This window comes from Mycteria americana, chromosome 1, assembly GCF_035582795.1.
Source record: "Mycteria americana isolate JAX WOST 10 ecotype Jacksonville Zoo and Gardens chromosome 1, USCA_MyAme_1.0, whole genome shotgun sequence".
NCBI classification, from domain to species: domain Eukaryota; kingdom Metazoa; phylum Chordata; class Aves; order Ciconiiformes; family Ciconiidae; genus Mycteria; species Mycteria americana.
This window is the reverse complement of record NC_134365.1, coordinates 67,705,989-67,724,682: the sequence shown is the minus strand read 5'-3', so window position 1 is coordinate 67,724,682 and position 18,694 is coordinate 67,705,989. Positions and strand designations below refer to the sequence as shown.

Below are 18,694 nucleotides of genomic sequence, written 5' to 3'. Positions count from 1 at the left end.
GGCAATTAATCATGACTTTCCAATTAAAACTGAGTGTGTGCCTAAGTCTCTAACTGAGCTTTGAAAATCCTAACCTTAACAGCCCATTTTATTGTAGAAGTACTAGCAGAGATTGCCTGAACAACCACCTCCTTTTGAATGCTGCACTGTTCACCGCCTGAATACAAACAAGACCAATAAAAGGCATGGCAGCATTTTTTTGATCAAAAATTGACTCAGATCAATATTTAGTCTGTTCTTGACTGTTTATCCTTCTACCATTCTCCTTAGAGAAGAACTTGTATCTGAAAAAGCTGATGGCTAAGAGCACTATCTACTTTGCAGAGTCACTCGGAAATAATAACTGTGCAAGCTTCCCAACACTTCTCATTCCTTTTGCTAGCCTACAGTCTCTTTATTTCCCCATTTCTAATCTCAGCTTCCTTTTCACTCTTGTGTACACACTACAATGGAGTCATAACAGTACTCTTCTGCCATAACGATATGATAACCTTCTACAGAACAACACTACCCATTAACAAAAAGCTCTACTGTGAGATTAGGAAACAAGAAAGATTGGATTTGTTTTTTGTCTCATGTGTGCACCTCTCCTCTCAGCAAACAAAAAAGAAAAAAAGAAAGAAAAGTCACTTTCTGTTGCTACCCTTCCACCAAGCCCACAGGAGAAGCCCCATCAGCTGGGCAGAAGCCTGCCAGCTTGGTTCGTATAAGCCAGGACGGCTCTGAGCAGCTCAGTGGGTCTGCACCGATTTACTTTGGCAGGCGATCTGGCCCTGCATAATCAAAACGGACAAATCTCTCAGTGAGGCAGATGAAGAACGGCGTGTTAAACAGTACCTAGGCTATATATACATAATATAGCTATTCTCCCCCCCTCCCAAAAGCACTTTCAGATGGAAAAATGAATACACGGCTATCTTTACTTTGTCAAAGTTTTGCATTTGTTCCCTGTTTGTCAGCCACGACTCCATATCGGGGGCAGCCTGAATGACGAAAGCCTCGTAGTCTGCAAACATCTGCGTGAAGCGGTTGGCGAAAACCTCGCGAAGCTGCACGTTCAGTTTGTAGTCCCTCAGCTCCACCTCCTCACACGGCAATTTCCCATCCTTCTCCTTCTCCGCGAGGGGAGCCGTGATGGTCATTTTGTCCATCGTCACGCCCGTTCTCTTGGCGAGGGCTTGCAGGCGGGCGATCGTCTCGTTGCCTTTCAGCAGCTCGTACATGTTGAGGGCATTGCCGGGGATGTTCCCGTTCTTGTCGTTCACCAAGTCGCTAAGAACCAGGTTCTTGAGTTTGGTGGCGCTGTCGCTGCAGTGCAGGTTACCCTCCGGCGGGATCCCGAACTGCAGGAGAACCTCAGAGATCTCCTGGATAAACTCCAGCTTGTTGGGGAACTGGGGAAATTCCTCTGGCAGTTCGATAAAATGGTTATCGATGTCTACAAAGCACAAGTTTGCCTGAAATAAAAAGGAAAGTTTCAAAACGGACGCTCAGCATTGAATTGGCTCCCCTGGTAACTCGCCCTGTTTTCCCAGGGTGCTTCCAGACAGAAGCGTAAGAGCACACATATGCAGGAGACTTCAGCTGTGCTGTCTAGCCCGTGACGTTTCAGACTTCAGTAAAGCTGAGGGCCAACTGGATGGCAATGAGTTAATGAATAAATAAAGCCTCCTGCCCTCTCCTGTTCCCGCAGGACTTGCAGATCCCAAACGTCCCACTACAGAGATTTGATATCCCCTCCCAGACCAGCCAAGGACACCCCAGCAAGCAGGATGTGCAGCACCACTTCTCAGCCCATGTAAATACCGTTTGTGTGAATTACCACATCTCAAGGGCACGTTTATTTTACCAGGATCCAACTGCAAGAAGCCTCTGTAGCTGCGCTACCAAGGAACAAGATGTTCAGTGAGAAAGATAACGCTGCTACGAACAAAGCTACAAAAGAAGGTCCCATGCAAATCCTTTGGGATCACGTCTGAGTATAGCTTGTCCACTGGAGGTCAAGCCCTATTTCCCTACTCCCCCCTACCCTGTTTCCATGGAGGCTTTTAATCTTGGCAATTCCTCTGCCCGAGATTTAACCAGAGTGCTCTTAGACAGCTTTGCTACGAATGGAGATGGATCTCAGCCCATACGATTAAAGCTAAGTGAAGACATGAATCTAGCAGAGCAGATACTTTTACTAGGAAAGTGTCAAGGGGGGGATGCAAGAACCCTACAGAAAAATTAATTACATTGCAAATGCACCCTCAGGAATAATAGCAGAATGAAAAACAGTAATTGATCTTCTGAACTGCGGCTTACATCTGAAATTCTCTGAGTGCACTGTACTGAATAAAATCTTAAACCAGGTCAGATTCCCAAGGTGCTGAGCTCCGAAGGGTTTTACCCTGGCATAGAGCTGCAGGATGAGGGATGCAGGAACCCACAGGGCAGCAGCAGCAGCAGCAGCAGCAGCAGCAGCAGCAGCAGCAGCAGCGTCTTTGTTAGCCTGAGCTGGCCATTACCACAGCTCCTCCGCCTTCTCCAAGGCACTTTTACTGTTCTTTACTTCTCACCAAACACTGCAGACTAATCTTCAGATTATGTGAACAGAAAGGATTTATTTTCCTCCTTTTCTGAAAGGGTTAATTTTCAGCAGGACAATACATTCCACAGCAAACATGGTTATAATATACTGGATATTTCAGGGACATGCTTGAGATTAATCACCTTCCACACAGATACTTTAAAGGGTATTAGGATTCATTTGGTAAAGCAGAAGTGTCCCTTCAGCTCACTTTTCATAATAAATTCGGACTGTACAAAGAAAAGCATTTCTTCATACAAACCAATTTGCTTTACTTAACTATACAGCTATTAAAGAGTTGTGGTATGCATCAGTATGGTTCTTTAGCTCAGGGACTGTCTTCTTATCTATCAATATTTCATTTCAAAGGCTTTTTAATTTCAGCTCTGCATATCATTTACAAAATTTGAAAAATGAGATTTGGATTCAGAAAACCCTTGGGGAATTGGTCTCACTTCTCTCTTCAAAAACATCTGATGATTAAAGTTAACGCAGAGAGATTAGTAACCTTAAGACAGCATGATGGCCAGTTGTTAGAATTTTTATCTCTAACAAACAAATGGTTTATATTTAGACCAAGAGCTTGAAAAGCTAGCCCCTGGCCTGAACAATAAAGGAATGCTAAAGCGAACAGTGCTTCATCACTGCTCGCGTGTTGAAGGATTTTCTGTTTTTTATTGTCTAGAGGAATTTGAGATTCAAGGTCTTCCCTGTTCAATACCCCTTCTTTCTTTCCCTTTCCCACAGTTACTGGACCTGTGGTGTTCATAAATGCTGTGCTGATATTTTTCACTCATTTGTTAAATATCAGAACAGGGAGGGGGGTTGCTACCCCGCTATTACTCTTCCCTCACTGGCAATATTTAATTTGCTATTCCAGTGATACTGCAAGCCCATCACATTAAAATTTTAGTTTAAGGAAAATGACAGCTTAATCTGCTAACTAAAAGCATATGACTAATAATTTTAAAAATCGCAGTAATTATGTAATATTAGCATGGTTTTACTGAAAAGCGTAACTAGATACCAGCTTCGTGTCCACGCCAGTGCAAATTTCATGCGATCGGGCCATTGTATCCGCAAGGTAAGACTTGATTTGCACTGTTACGTGCCACCAAGGCTAAGAATCAGTCACCTCCACCTAATACTTAAAATAGATCTTTATTAAAAACCGTGTTATCCTTGCCCTGTGTTTATCCCTGCACTTCCACATACAAACTCCCCCTCCTGCATATTCTCCTCTGCTGCTGCTCCCACCTGCCTTCTCAGTAAGAGCACCTATTCGCAAGCCTTAGGGACTCAGCCCCCAGGAGAGGTCCCCGCATGGAGCTGGGCACAGCGCGGCCACCGTCACAAGATGTTACAGCCATGCAAACAGTTATTCTTAGGGTTCCCACTGATTTTAAGAAGAAACCCAAGTTAAAATGCATGGCATGCTCAAGAGATGGGTCCCGTCACCATCTCGAATGCAGACAGGCTAGCCGTATCCCAAAGACTTTGCAGTATGGAGAGTGATCAGTGGCCAGGTTAAAATGAGAAGCAGTTTTAATCATCTTGGTCAAATTTTGAGGAGAAAAATCTCCATTTCACTCTCTACCACCAGTGATTTTAACACCTAGATTAGGAGGACGCCCTTTCCTTCCTTTTTCTGGGGAAAACGTGATAGACCAGGCAAAGTTTTCACTTCCCATTGCATGGGAGACCAGAAGATCTTCAGTCCAAAAGACAACCACTGGAGCGGTCAATGTTTTAAAAGCGTGTGTGTGTGCATGCCTCTAAGTGGTTCACAGGCACAGTATTAAGGCAAGTCTGGCTCATTTGAGGCCAGGATGCTGGTCTAGTATAGACCTCGACCTAACCAGGAACACGTGGGCTCACCCGTGGGTGGGACGAGGCTGGCAGGACGGGGCACGCTTCCCATCAGCAGCGGGGGGACAGGGACAGGTTTATACCATCTAGCAACTACACCTGAGATGCAGTTTCATAGACCATCCCTGAATGAAATGCTCTTTAGCCCTCTATTGATAGGTGTGCAACACTGGCAGAGTGACAAAACCTAGTGAAACATGTGATGTAGGGAAAGCAGAGGAACTTTCAGTGTCACAGCAAGAAGCAGAAGGAGAAGCATTCAGAAGTATAATTAGCAGCACTCATTAAATTCAGAAATGGACCGAGAAGGACTGCGGAGACTTCCCCCACTGCCTCACTCCTGCTGGCAAACAATCTTCACAGTGCCAGAGAAGCCTCCTAACACCAGGCATGGCATTTTCCAGCAGGGATTCACACAAATATTAACAACGCGTTTCAGGATAGCAACCCCAAAGGTGGAGACTGACCTCCTGAGGCAGCTCCAGCTTGGAGCGGTCGGTTCCCTCCTTGGACTGCAGCCCCATCAGGTAGGGAACGGGAGCGTCCAGAAAATGCAGGAGAGAGGCAGGAAGGATGGGGACGTACACGTGCTGCCACTGAAACGGGAACAGCAGCGTCGTGATCCCCTCCGCCACCGTCATCAGACGCTGATAATCTAGACGGGGGGAGAGAGAGACATTGAATTATCTTTCTGTGTTTCGCTTTTGAAACCTGGTAGGCAGGGACATCAGTGACAAAACAAGACAGAAACCATGTTTATATGGTACGATGTTCTTTTGAAAATAAGACAGTACTTAAAAGCCTTAAACATTTATTTAATTCATCAAAACCCATTACCCCCAGGAAGAAACTGCTCAACATAAATATTCATATCTTATCTAGATCTATTCCATCATTAATTTCATTTATTAAAAGTATACCAAAAGTTCTCTCTAAAGTACAGGATAATAATACTCTGATTCTATAAAAAGCATGTATTTTTACAAGGGAAAAGGAGGAGAAAGAAGTCAGCTTCAAGGAAACACTGCAGGAAGACTTTCTCGCTTGCTCCTGCCTGCCTGCTTCTGCTCCACTTGCTACTACGTCTAAGGCTGAGTGTTTTCCAGGACACTCACCTTGGTCACATACCAGCGGAAGTTTATAGCCCCTAAGTGTTTAAAAGCATTTTTAAAAGTAAAATCCAAACAGAAGCCTAACAGAAATTTAATTCTCAAAAACATTCTGTATAGTAGCATATTTATATTGTATTATTTTCCCAAATTTGTATTTAATCCACTAGTTTATTGCTTTGCAATGTTTTGGTTCAAGTAAACACATTATTTTTTTAATTAAAATCTAACTCGATCCAGCTGAGCTGCAAGAGTATTTCAGAATTTGGATAAGAGCAAATTATTTCTCAAATATCCAGCTAGGATGATGCAATACCACAACCTGTTTATTAATATAAATGAGGGAATCTGAATTTGAGAACACAGTTTAAAAAAAAAAAATTAGACTTGGTATGGAAGCGATGGTCATCTTTACAGCGAATCTCAAACTGCGGACAATTCACCAGGAAACAAGTAAAGACCCCTGGGTCTTGTAAGCTGCTGGTGAATGTGAAACCAGATGGTTGCTTCTACTCCATATTACAGCAGCTTCTGCATCACACGGACAAGCAGGGAATTCAGTTCAATTCCTGTCCTGGGGCTCCGCCACTTGTGAAAGCTGCTCTATCATTTGCAAAAGGAGTCGTTTTCCCCAGCTTCAGTGCATGGGTACGTCCTCAGTGACCGGCAAGAGTGAGAGAAGGGATGTCTCCACTATGGCTGTATCCAAACCCAGTTCTCATCAATACCAGGCAAGTCTCACGAGCTTTGGCTTGAGCAACCAAACGATTTTCAGCCTCACCGAGACCAGATCCTTGCTAACACTTGGGTTGTTGCCCATCTCTCCTAGCCCCTCTGCCCCAGTCCGTGAAATTAAAGATATATGTATGAACACTCTGGTTTTGAGGCGGGTAAGAAGGCTTTTTTCCTATAGCCCCACTGACTGCTTTCGCATGGATAGGAACCCAGCCTGGCCTTTCCCGTTTCCTGAACAAGCCAGCCTGATACCCTGGCAGACATCAGCAACAGCGAAAGCGCTGTCATCTGACACTGCTCAGCTATTAGGAGGTCACTGGGAAGATGCACTTGAATAAATATGCAAATCAAAACAACAAATCACATAACCCATTCTCCTTCTTGCTAGTACCTCTCTGTGGAAAACCAGCCTCGATCTGCAGAAGGTCAGCTGGCAGGGAAAAAAACATTTTTCATCTTGTCTTACTAATAGCTAGTCACTCAATCTTCAAAATGATTTTCATGCATAAAAGTCAGTCTCAAGGTTACACCTCAAAACCATTGCTAGGTACAGATCAGCCATTTATGAATCTCTCCCTATGCAATGGTCTATAATTATACACGTCCATTGGCTGTCTTGTTGAGGAGCACTTATACAGAATCAACTTACAACATCTGCTGGTGAAGGTTAGGCGTCTCATAACACTTCATAACTCTGAAAACTTTAAAGGTTAAAAAAAATCAAATACCGAAAGTAGCATGTCTTAGTATGCATGAGATGATTTCAAAGTCTGTTCTGACCTATATAGCCACGTGAAATAACAGGTCTTCACAGCAAAGTTGCAAGTATCTTTTTGGATAAGGGCTTTCAACTCTAGAAATGTGTGCTCACTCTTCTTTGATGCTACTGCTAATATTTAACGTAGTCACTAGCACAAGTTTTGTAACCAACTCACTATGAGGAAAGCTGTTTTTAAAAAAACTAGTGATGACCAAATTATTAGGCTAATTGCTACCATTTAGCAATGTTTGTTAGCAATTAGCAGAGATAAAAACAATTCTGTACCCAGCAGTTTTCACTGAAGAGAAGGAAGTTCCCAGGTTCCTCCAGAAAAATAATTTAAAAAAAACCACCTGGAGATGGTTCTTTTGATATTTGTTTAATGAAGTAAGAAACTCTAGTTACTTTGGATTTACTTTCAAGCCTGTACAAGGTTAGACACCTATCCTGTAAGGCATAAAGTCTTTTTTGATGGAGAGAGTCTTGTACCTATCAGCATTTGAAGGAAGCTTACGTGGTTACTGAGGACAACCTGGAAACAAGGGACTCCTACATTTCCCCAAACCAGAGAGAGAAAAAGGGGCGGCAAAACAGAAAAAAAGGAAGGAGGGAAAGAATGGAAGCGGATGGAAAAACCAGGGTTTGTACAGACTGTGTGTGCTTGCATCAAGGGGGAGAGCGTTTCCAGATCCTATCCCACCATCACTACTAGACTTTGATAACGATCTCCAACTGCAAGCCAAGTTTTGCCTGTTATTTTATGAATGAGAGGCCCAGGTAGGAAAACTATTCTCTGATCCTACTCCAACCTTTAGAGCTCCAACCAGTTTAGGAAGTGTCTTTTTAGAAAGACCTGATTGTTGAGCAGAGCGAGGACACAACAGTCCTGTTTCCCATCAAGAAACATCCGGAAAAGATACAAAAAGTAAAAACACTGTCTGGGCGATATCCACAGAAGGTCACAAACTCAGAGTGATGAGTGGCTCAAATCAAGGCAATTTCCTGAGATCGGTGAAATAAATCCCTTCCTCTTGTCGGGGCTCACCCACCTCATGCAGCGTACGCCATGCTGGGTGCAGTGAAAGGCCCTGCGATGCCAACAAGACTACTACTAGCTGCTTTAAATGCATGAGCAGAAGGTCGCAGCCCACCGTGATGGCCCACAGCGGCAGCTGCTGCCACCAGAGCAAAGATTTGATCTGTGCAAAATCATCCCTGGGTACAGAAATAAGTAGTGGACAGTGGAGACCTAAGCTTGGGGCTTCCTCCCCTTCTCTTTGCCGCGGAGCCCGGGACAGCGGAGAAAGGACCCAGAAGGTCTGGAGACTTCCTGAATGTCCCAAACGCCAGACGTGTTTCTCTGCAGCGTGCAGATGGGCTTTTAGCTTTAAATTTCTCTTATCCTCGATCTCCTCTCCATCTGATTGCTTCACCTCTCTTACTTGCATCGCTATATCCCTCTCTTCCTTTCAGGTTCCATTTCTCCCCACTCCCAAAGTGATGATAGCTTATACCACAGTATTTATTTTGCTTGGCAGCTATACCTGCATCCCTCGTCCTGCCTTCTTGGGACAGGGAACTATCCTGCCTTCTCCAGGACAGGGAACATCATCGAGCACAGCCCCTACAGCACGTTCTTTGTGTTCAGAGTTAATTCTCTAATTTGTACACAGGATATTTTTCAAGAGAAACTGCTCAGGGAGGATAATCCCAAGGCAAAGCGGCCCCTATGGCTTCTATTGCAACTGCTGCCTCTTAACAACCGCTTAGCTGGATTTGGCACGGGTCTGTCTCTCACACTTAACCTTCTCCCTAAGTGAAGAAGAGGGCAACAGAGTCGAGTTCAAAGACTCTGGATCCAACCCCTTGTTCTGGCAACATCTGCCGGGAGCCCTTGGCCAAGTCCCTGCCTCTCATTTCCCTGCGCAGGACAAGTAACGGCAGCGGGGACCCGCTCTGCCATGCGTGGGTCAGCAGTTCTGCTGCACAAGCGCTGCATTTCAGCCACGCTTCACAAAGGTCTGGAAATATTCACATGGCTCGCAAGGTACAACGTAATGCTTCAAATGCAAACCCTGAGAGATTCCTGTATAGTTACGAATCACTATTTTGTGGTAGAGATGAAAATGGTTTCAGCATTTGAACATCAACTCACTATAGATGTTTTTCTGAAAGAGGACAAAATTTGACAAATATTTGTCTTCATGTTGATTCTCCATAATACAGTAACAGGACAGTAACCAATCAGCACGGTATTACAACAGATACTGTGCATGCAGAAATATCTATCCCAAAGAGCTTAAAGCCCAAACACAGGCAGTGACTGAGAAAACAAAACAAAATAATCCTTCTCCTTTCATTCTACAGATTGGGTATAGAAGCTTTGAGATGTTAAGCAATTCACAAAGCTCAACATAAAAATTGCTTTTCCTGCTACAAAGGAGTCTGATATCTCAGAATCCTTCCCATGCTGCACCAAAGTGAAACCAAGATCCTTTGGGAGGGGAAAGGGACATCAATGTTACCCCTGCCCAGAACAGCTAAGACCTCCCTTGTTCAGGTGCTACCTCCAAAACAGGTTTAAATCTTCAGCTGTAATCAAACAGAAGAGAATTTCACCTGGGACCTGCTCAGCAAATGCCCAACCACAGGAGTTTTGAGTTTAAGGCATGCGTAAGAGCACACACACGCTCACTCAAACCAGAAACGGCGTTCTTGCTGTGATCAGTACAGTGTAATTCCCGTTTCAACACACCCAGCCTTCCTGATGAAAGAGCAATTTGGCAGTTCTCCAACTCTCTGTTCCCGTAACCTACCAAAGGTAAGGTAGAAAGCCTACCGCAGAGCTGCAGTCTCAGCCTGGATCTTCTAAATCCGGTACAATGCTTTAAAAATAGACCATGCTTCCTCTTTCTTTTCCTTTCGAAGTCCCGTTTTACAAACGATTTGAAAGCACTTGGAAGCATTTGAAAAGATGGATTAACTGGACACCATTTCCTTTCCTCTACTGCTTTTTGAACAGGCATAAAGTATAACCACGGCTTTGCAAAGCCACGTAGTTAAATATGTATCCTGGAAGATGATAATCAGATGATGTTCTCAAAGAGTACCTCATCAAAAGGAACAAAATGATTCTAAGCAATAGTTTTAAACAAAACAAAGCCAACAACAGAGAAAATAAAGGAAAATTTAAAAAGAAAAACAGTGAATCTTAATGAATAAGAGCTAATTCTTCAAAGGGAAACACCTGAACAAGCTTTAAAACATTCTTGTGACTAATAGCTTTTCCACATGCTACCTCTTCAGTCAAAGTGTTATAAGCAATTGCTGTTCAACTGCTACTTTTTGTAACAAGGTATGGATTAGCTCAGCCAGGCATATTGGAAAAACTGAAAATAAAAATTAATATTTTGCTTTGAGCTCTGAGCGTGAGTCAGGAATGGCGCACGACAGTTACGAGACCTATCTAGTGGCTCGGTACCTTCAGATCTGTAATGTTTATATATAGCATACTGCAGATGAAAAAGGAAATCTGAATTCACATCTGAGACAAAAATTGCTTATGAAAGCAAAGGTTTTCAAATCAGATCTCAATAGCTCCACAGAAGCAACACATACAAGTCTCACAGACTTCAAAGCGCCCTGGAAGCTTCCGTCTTTCATCTGGTTTGTATACCAGCAGCTGCGATGACTGACAAGCCAGACCAGGTGATTTTCAAGAGATGTTCAGATAAAATGCACAAAAACGCTTCAGGAAATGTTTGCTTGCCATAGAAATCACCTTGCCCAGTGCTGGCGACGCAGGGCTGTAACCAGCAGAGTCCTGGGGAACGACCCACGGCATCTCAACGCCCTTTATCCCCAACAGAAGAGGGGATTTTCCAGCGAGCGACACAGCACATGAATTACAAGATAAAAGCAGAGCAGCAATTCATGCAAATCTGAAAATACATATTTTCTTCAACAGGATGATCAAGACTAGCCTGCATCTGATCGCCTGAACTAGGAATGAGCCTCTCAGCCTGGGGGTCAGCTCTGCCCCGAGGGAAACATCCCGAGGCCGATATTCACCGAGGCCAATTCTTCCCATTTTCCCTCATTTGGCAAATACTTAATGGAAAAAAAAAAATCACTTCCACTTCAATAAATTTCCATTTATACAATTTATCCGTGCTACAGCCTGCCACCAGTGGTTCAGCATAAATTAGTTTATGATTAAGAGCCACCTTAAGAATTAATTCACAGGAAAACCTGAATTAGCTCCCATTACCAGCATGGTTAAGCCTCCGCGAGCAGGGCAAAAGCCTGTGACAAGCTGACAAGGCGGCAGTAGGACACGTGAGGATGCACCTGATGACACCGGGAGCCCCTTGCTCGTCCCCGCGGCTGCTGGGGCAGAGCAGCCTCCCCGGTGGGCAGTGGCCCTGGGCCAGGGCAGCAGGGTGGCCGGGAGGGCACAGGCTCCAGCAGGCAACAACTTTGCTCAAGACCCCTTTTGCCTGCCGTGTTATTTATCTGGTATTTGCCATAGCGGGAACGCAAAGGCCTGATTTAACTTCTCCCCGCGCCGTTCTTAAAAGGTAAGGATGTTTTATAATGGAAATATCGTAAGGTCCAACTAAAAAAAAGTGGAGAGAGGATGGAGTGTGTGTGTGCAAAGTGATAAAAGCGGTTTCCAAATCTTCCTCTACACTTGACTATTAGTACAAACAGGAGTGGGGATGTGCCACAGACCTGTACTAGCTCCTTCTCCTTGTTTCCAGCTGCTTTAAAAACTTGACTTTTCAGGCCCTATTGACTTCAGCTAACAAAACTGAGCAACTTTTAATACAAAAACGGTTTTGTCTTTCCACCTAAGTTAAAAACGAAGAGGATATTTGATTCTTTGATTATTCCATCCAATTACTTGTCTCCTTTCCAGGGGAACACACACTGCAGTCTCCTCTGACTGTGGTGCTGTTGAGGCTCTAAACTCAGGTCTCTATCACAGCATAGACAGATTTTGTCCCCGTGTAAATTGTTCACCATTAGCTCTGCAATAGCTTCCCGTTGGTTTTGATGAATACCAGCGTGGAGTGCAACTATTTAAATAACAAGCAGAGGAAAGCAAAGGTTTTCTACATAAATATTTGGTGTAAAAATGCTTTAAAAGGCAAACACATCATGCATGTATGTTTTAAAAAATCTCCCCCAAAACAGACTTTGTAAGACAGATCTTTCAGACACCACCTTTTTCTAGGTGATGATTATATATATGCATGGTCATTTGTATTATAATTTCTAAGACTGAAAAAAAATAATGAAAAGAATATTTCAATCTTTGAGGAGCAATTACTCAAGCCCTTTGAAAAACAACTTGGGAAATGCTCAAAATCATAATGAGTAGAAATAGCCTAAGCTCTAAGAAGTTTATCTTTGTCTCATCCACACGTTCCCTCTCATGTTTAAATCCCTGGAAAGGCAGACATTCAAAATGGATTGCTGAGGTTTCCGCAGAGCCCACAGTTTAATTCATCTCTCTCCAGCAGACATCTCACGCCAGTGGCGTTTTGTTACCGATCCTTGGGAAATTGTAGCAGCTATTGCAGCGTGTTATTAACCTGGACACTGCTGGAAGCCTGGACATTCACAACACCCTTACATCTCCATGGTCGCACGGGAGAGCTGTGCTCTGAAAAAAATAAAGGGCACTTGCAAGAGTATTACTTTCTACGATTGAATAACCTATAATAAAACTACAACAGCAAGTCTGTTTCATAGATGAAAGTCTGTAAGCCCCAAGCTTACACAACGTTAGATGTGTGCTACACCGTGTGCCTTGTTTAGTGATAACCAGTATGACTCTATATCAGTTTTTTCTGCTTTACTGGGAGTCTTGTAGTTCTTACGTCCTTCCTTTGAAAGTCACAGGAACGCATCATAATCCAAGCTTTGATTTTTAGAGGATGAAGTTTATAAGGCTGCAATCCAAAGAAGAACTGCGGGGAAAAAATATCTAACCCCTCCCTTTGGTTTTCAAAGCCCCACTGTTAAAATTTGGCCCTATTTAAACTTAAAAGTATTCTCTGTATGCAGGAAGATGGAACCTGAAGCCACAGGAGTTCTGCTTCTAGTGCTTTCAGGTACAGCTTTCTGTGCCACCTTTGTAGGCCAAAGTCGGCACTCGGAGCCGTCTATCACATCCACCCACCAGCAGAGATTTTGATTAACTCCCTGGAAGTCCACGCTGTCTCCACTAACAGTGAGGACTTCTCTTTTCAGTCTTGCCATCGAGGCGCAAGCACAGGTGCCTGGCAGTCACCCAGCTGCCCTCGCCTTGTTCCACGTTTTGCCCTAATGCTGCCACAACACCGTTTGCTGCTCCCAAGCCGCACAGATGTTTCACATCATCAGACTGAAATGTGTTGGTCATGGTGGCTTTTGCCCCAGAAGGACACAATTATCCACACCAGCAGTTCCCAAACTGTGGTTTGTAAAGCCGCAGCGATAGCTCCTTAGCACCAGGCTGCTTTAAAGTTTAAACTGTAAACTTGAGAGAAATTGAGGATTAAGATAGTTGCCTGCAGCCCAAAACGTTTGGGAACGAAAGAACTTAAAAAATGAGCTGAAAAAATGAGCTCATCATTCTTTTACACCGGTCTCCCCACCCCTCTGCTTGACCACCACAGCTGCAAAGTGAAGTTAGAGTCCACTACAATCCCTTCATTTTCCCAAGTGATGGGATAACACTCACCTGTAAAACACCATGAACAGAGCAACTAGATACCCAAAGTTGACAGTAGCAGCCGTGGTACAAACAGCTACCAATTGGTCCTGTCCCCACCGCAGAGCTGTGCCAGACACTCTCGTATCGTGCTGGGAACGCGTCCAGGGCAAGCCGGGTAAAGTCACCCAACACCCTCACCTCTTCGTTTAGTTAGATGCCTTTGTTCAGGCTGCTGGAAACATTATGCCTCAGCTACATGGTTAAAAATAAACTTTTTCATCATCAGCTCCTAGTTCACTAGAGAAAAACCACTCCAGAAAAGCCAGTACAGTCTCTGTGCTACCTTCCTGCCAGCCCTTCGCTGCTGTTATCACCAACTCTGTCAGTAACCAGGTGCAACTCCACTTGACCACCATCCTTCCCGCAGGCAGCCCGCTGCTCATGCTTGCCTATAAAGTTTGGAACTAAAGCTGTTTGACCAGTTGTTTCCAGTGTTTGCAGTTTTCATATCCCTCCTGCTCTTTCTTGGCCTCAAAAAGTAATCTGCCTTTAGTGGACAGATGCTTAGTGAGAAGTTTAAGGTTCTCAGTAGACAGCCAGCAGGCTCATTGTATGGTCAGGGCTGTGCAACAATTTATATTTTCACTCAACTTTCCAAAAGAAGTCTTTATTCTTTAAAAAGAGGAACAATTTTTTTGGCAAGCCTGAATGAAAAGCTTCCTTCCAACAGGGCTAGGAGAACCACAAAAAAGTCAGCTTACTTTTCCCACATGTGTTATTAGCAGCTCTCTCGCTGAAATAGTTTGGTGAACTGAAGTAGGTCTTGCTCCAGTGCTCTGACTTCTTGAGTATTGTAGCATTTCAGTGAACTCTGACTTTGGGTGAATAATGTTGTCTTGCTTGAAACTGAACCCTGTGGACACAAGACCATCTTCTGCTAATCTTTTGTTGTGTTTGGTAAGGTTGCAGCAAGGCCAGGTCACTGGAAACAGAGTCCAGCGAGTCCATTCTCTTTAAAGTAGAAAGGGAAGGAAGGACAAATTTGCAAAATCACTCTTTCATTTGTTACTTTGGAACAAGCGATACATAAGCCAAAAACTTATTTTCATCTTGTGCTTTGAAAGAACTTGCAGTTAAGAAAGCGTTTCTCCCTGATGGATCTCAAAGCTTAGAAAGGAGATTTCAGTAGTATCTGGCCTGGTTATATCTCAAATCAGAAAAGAGCTGCTTTGTTTGCTCTTTCAGGAATCGCCAAGACTGACATTTAAAAGAAGCCGCAGTGCACAATTAGCCAAGCACTCAGCTATCAGGATATGCCAAAACTGAGGCTTTGCACTTGACCTCCACTCCACATTCCTCACCTCTGGGAACCAGCATTACGATGCTATTTACATAATCACAGTATTTCCCTAATACAACCATATGCTTTTCCCCATGCGCCATCGAGTTGTGTCTGTATTAGATAGGGAGGTAAAGGTCATGTCAAGGACATCCCGAGATTCACCAATAATCGGGGGGGGGGGGGGGGGGGGGGATCTGAATTTTGGAGGGTGGAGAGGATTATCTCATTTTTCTTTTAAAAAAAACCCACAGTGACAACAAACAAAACAAGTAAAACCTTAAATTATAGCCAGTAATTGGAAGAAAAACACTTATTTATCTTCTGGTGGCACTGAAAATTAAGTCAAAATTATTTACTGGATATTTTGCATCTGTCTCAAGGACTATGACAAAAGTAATGCATATGCAGGTTGCTCTCCATCTGCACAAAATATTACTAAAATGTAATCTGACAAGCAGATTTTTCCTAATGCTACTACCTTACAGTAAAAAAAAAAAAAAAATCTCAGTTTTCAGTGAGTCCATAAACAGGGACCAGGGTGGGAATGACGAGCAGGGCTGGGGAGGCATTTCAGTGGTGTTGCTGCTTAATGTCAAACTCCGGTGTCAAGTGGCAAAGGCAGCACAATTCAAATTGAGGAAGAAAGGGGTAAGCACACACACACAGAAGCAGAAGGGAGGGGAAAAGCAGCCTAATCAAAACTAACAGCAGGATTTCTGCTCACACTTCAAACTGAGAGCAGATAAAGCCCTTCATTTTCAGTTCTTGAAAGCAAACCCCTGGAGTCCATGTGGAGAAGTGCTCTGCAAAGAACTAGCAATCCTTTGAATTCAGTCATTTGCAGAAGAAGTACCCTCCTTCCACCTCCCTGAACATTCTTCCCCATTCTCAGTCATTTATTCGTTAGTATTACTATTACACACTTGCTGACCTTTTCTTTTATATGACAAACCTAAGCGTTCACTTTTGGAGCCTGAAGGTTCATTACCCGTACTCATTTTAGATGACTTCCCATCCTCTCTCTCCTCTCCATTTCAAGCTGTCCGTTGCTTGAACTACATCTTTTGAGAAGTCTAGGTATTCAGCATCTTTTCTTCTTTTTGTTAAAAGCTACGCGTACCTCCTGGCTTCATGTTGTTCATTCGAGTCTGATGAAACCACCCCCCCAAACTTTTTCCCTGAGGCACGTTTTACTGATTTAGGGTCAGCATCAACAGAAGCCATTTGGGAACCCAGATAATATGGACAGGCATCCAGTGAGACTTAGAGGAACCTCTAAAAAGTCTGGACAACCCCTTGAAAGTCAGCAGGAAACTTGAACTTGACTTGTTCGGGCACTCTGGTGCATTGCAGCCGTTGCAGCACATACCTTTCGGTACCCAAATATCACCAGGGCCAGACGCGCAGCAACCAACATCACACAGGAAAGAGTAATAGGGGAGTAAAACCTCAGAGCATGCCCAGCGCTAAGTCACGATTCCCAAAACTTGAGGCAGAGTATTGCACTATTGCAGAAAGACACAACCAAAAGAGAAAAGGTACAGGCCAGATTTTCAAAAGCTTGCTGGCATACTTCGACGTGGACAGGCTCTGTGCAAGCAACTTCTGCCAGTGTAGCTAGCCTTTGCCAATTGCAATCTTAAGTGTCTCAAAAAGAAGTACCAGCATCCTTGTCAGAAGAGTTCCTAAATATCTCAAGTAGGACTACAAAAGGATGCCCTGTAACTCCACTCAGTTCCAACCCAGCATTAAAATTTCAGCCTCTAAGTCCTAAGAAACTCCCAGTGCTTTAACCAGAACATATCCATCATATGGGAGGGAGGAAATCTCACCAAACTTCAATACGCTGCTGAAATTTGAAAAAGAAAGTAGCAAGAGTGTTTTCCGCAAGATGTATTACTTTCTGCTGGTATTTTTGCAGAAGATAGGATTAGTTTCATGCTGTCTTGCATAATCAAGGGCAATGTAAGGATAGTAATAAAGTGAATTCTATTGCTAGCTGTCACAAGTGATAAATACAATGCATAATTAAACAAGTGGCATCTAGACTGCCTGGAGGAAACAATTATTTAGTGCTTTCATTAGGACAGACTAATTTCTCTCACATTTTTTCGTTACATTCTCACGTTTCATAAATGTGCTGAAAATCAACCACTTTATATTAGCTCCTGTGGCTGCAGCTGCCCCAGAACTGCTCGCTGGGGACAGACCCAGCGTGCATCGCCGGACGAGTGCCCACCTTGTGAGTACAGAAGGATCTGCATCTCCAGAAGAACGCAGGTGAAAACCTGGACCAGGTTCTCCAGGCCCAGCAGCTCGAAGACCTCCCGCAGTGGGTAGTCGGAGAGCGGCAGCTCGTTGGGCCCAGGTCTCTGGCAAATTATGGGCTCGTAAACCCCATAAAACTTCAGCGACCTCCCGGGGGGCGGCAGGGGCACCTCGTAGAGGATGTTGTGGATGTAGCTCTCCAGGGGCAGAGGCGGTGGCTGCTGGGAGGTCACTGCCTTATAGAGCTGGATCAGGAACTTCTTGCAGGCTTGCATGAAGGGCAGAGGGGTGATGAGGCATATGCATTTGGAGACGTACAGCGTGTCCCTGCTGATGTCGTAGGAGTTGTACCGCTGGAGCTTGGCGAGGGAAGTGGCATCACCCTCGTCGATGCTGCTGGCCAGGGAGTCCATGCTGCACGAGGAGGAGGCGCAGACGCTGCTGTACTGCTCTGCGTTGTGCATCTGGTAGAGCGTTTGCATGGCTGTGCAGATCTGCTTGCTCGTGACCTCCTCGTAGAACGTGAGCACAAACCCGTACGTACGAGAGCCATCTTCTCTGGTGATGATGAACGAATGGAGCTGCGGATCTCTGTTATCTGCCTGCGTCCTGAAAGACAGCCCTTTGGGCATACACAGCTAAGAAAAGAGAAAAGAAATAGATATAGTTATCTAAGCCACAATTTTATTTTGTTACTTTTGCTTTACAGGAACATTCTTTTTTTCCACCGCATCAGAACAAGCCATTTATCATTAAACATAATCCCCCTGAGTGGTAGCCCCAGAACAAACAGCCTAAAACTGATGCTACTTAAAAGAAGAGATAGGCATGACTGAAGAAAGGAAAACACCCTCCAAAATCACCCATCTATTAAGTCATTATGACTTACTTTCATTACTTTGTAAAATTATTTTTACTACTGAATAGCCTTTCTCTCATTTACTTAAGCATCATATAAAGACATCCAGTTTTGTTCTCATTCACATATATTGTTCCCACAGTACTCTCAAATCAGAGCGCCAAGGGAGGATCTTATACCACTGAATTAAAATTACAGACTTCTTGAAATTCTTTGATCTTCCCTAATTTTCTTAAAAGAAAGCAAACCAATTGACTGACAGCTATTATATTTACTTTCTTCCCTAAGTGCTACAAAATAGCTTACATGGGGGGGGGGGGGGGGGGGCAGGGCAGGTGGGAAACGACACCCAAAATCTACGAAAGCCTCGTTTTTGATTTACTACTCAGCAAAATCTTTTGCAGTGATTCTGGTACATTGGGTGTTTCTCTGAAACATAGCCCTAGTGATAACTTGAGGCATTTTTCCAGGCATTCC

General features: G+C 44.0%; 1 protein-coding gene across 3 annotated transcripts in view; it reads right to left on the bottom strand.

Moving 5' to 3' along the window:
• The window catches only part of DENND5B (DENN domain containing 5B), a 119,174-nt gene that overhangs the window by 40,043 nt on the left and 60,437 nt on the right, over positions 1-18,694 (bottom strand). For all 3 annotated transcript variants that reach the window (XM_075503900.1, XM_075503909.1, XM_075503915.1), the window contains 3 exons: positions 17,330-17,996; positions 4,906-5,093; positions 924-1,457 (listed from right to left, as the gene is read on the bottom strand). In XM_075503900.1, the coding sequence (XP_075360015.1) occupies positions 924-1,457; positions 4,906-5,093; positions 17,330-17,996 (1,389 nt within the window). The remainder of the gene's footprint in view (positions 1-923; positions 1,458-4,905; positions 5,094-17,329; positions 17,997-18,694) is intronic.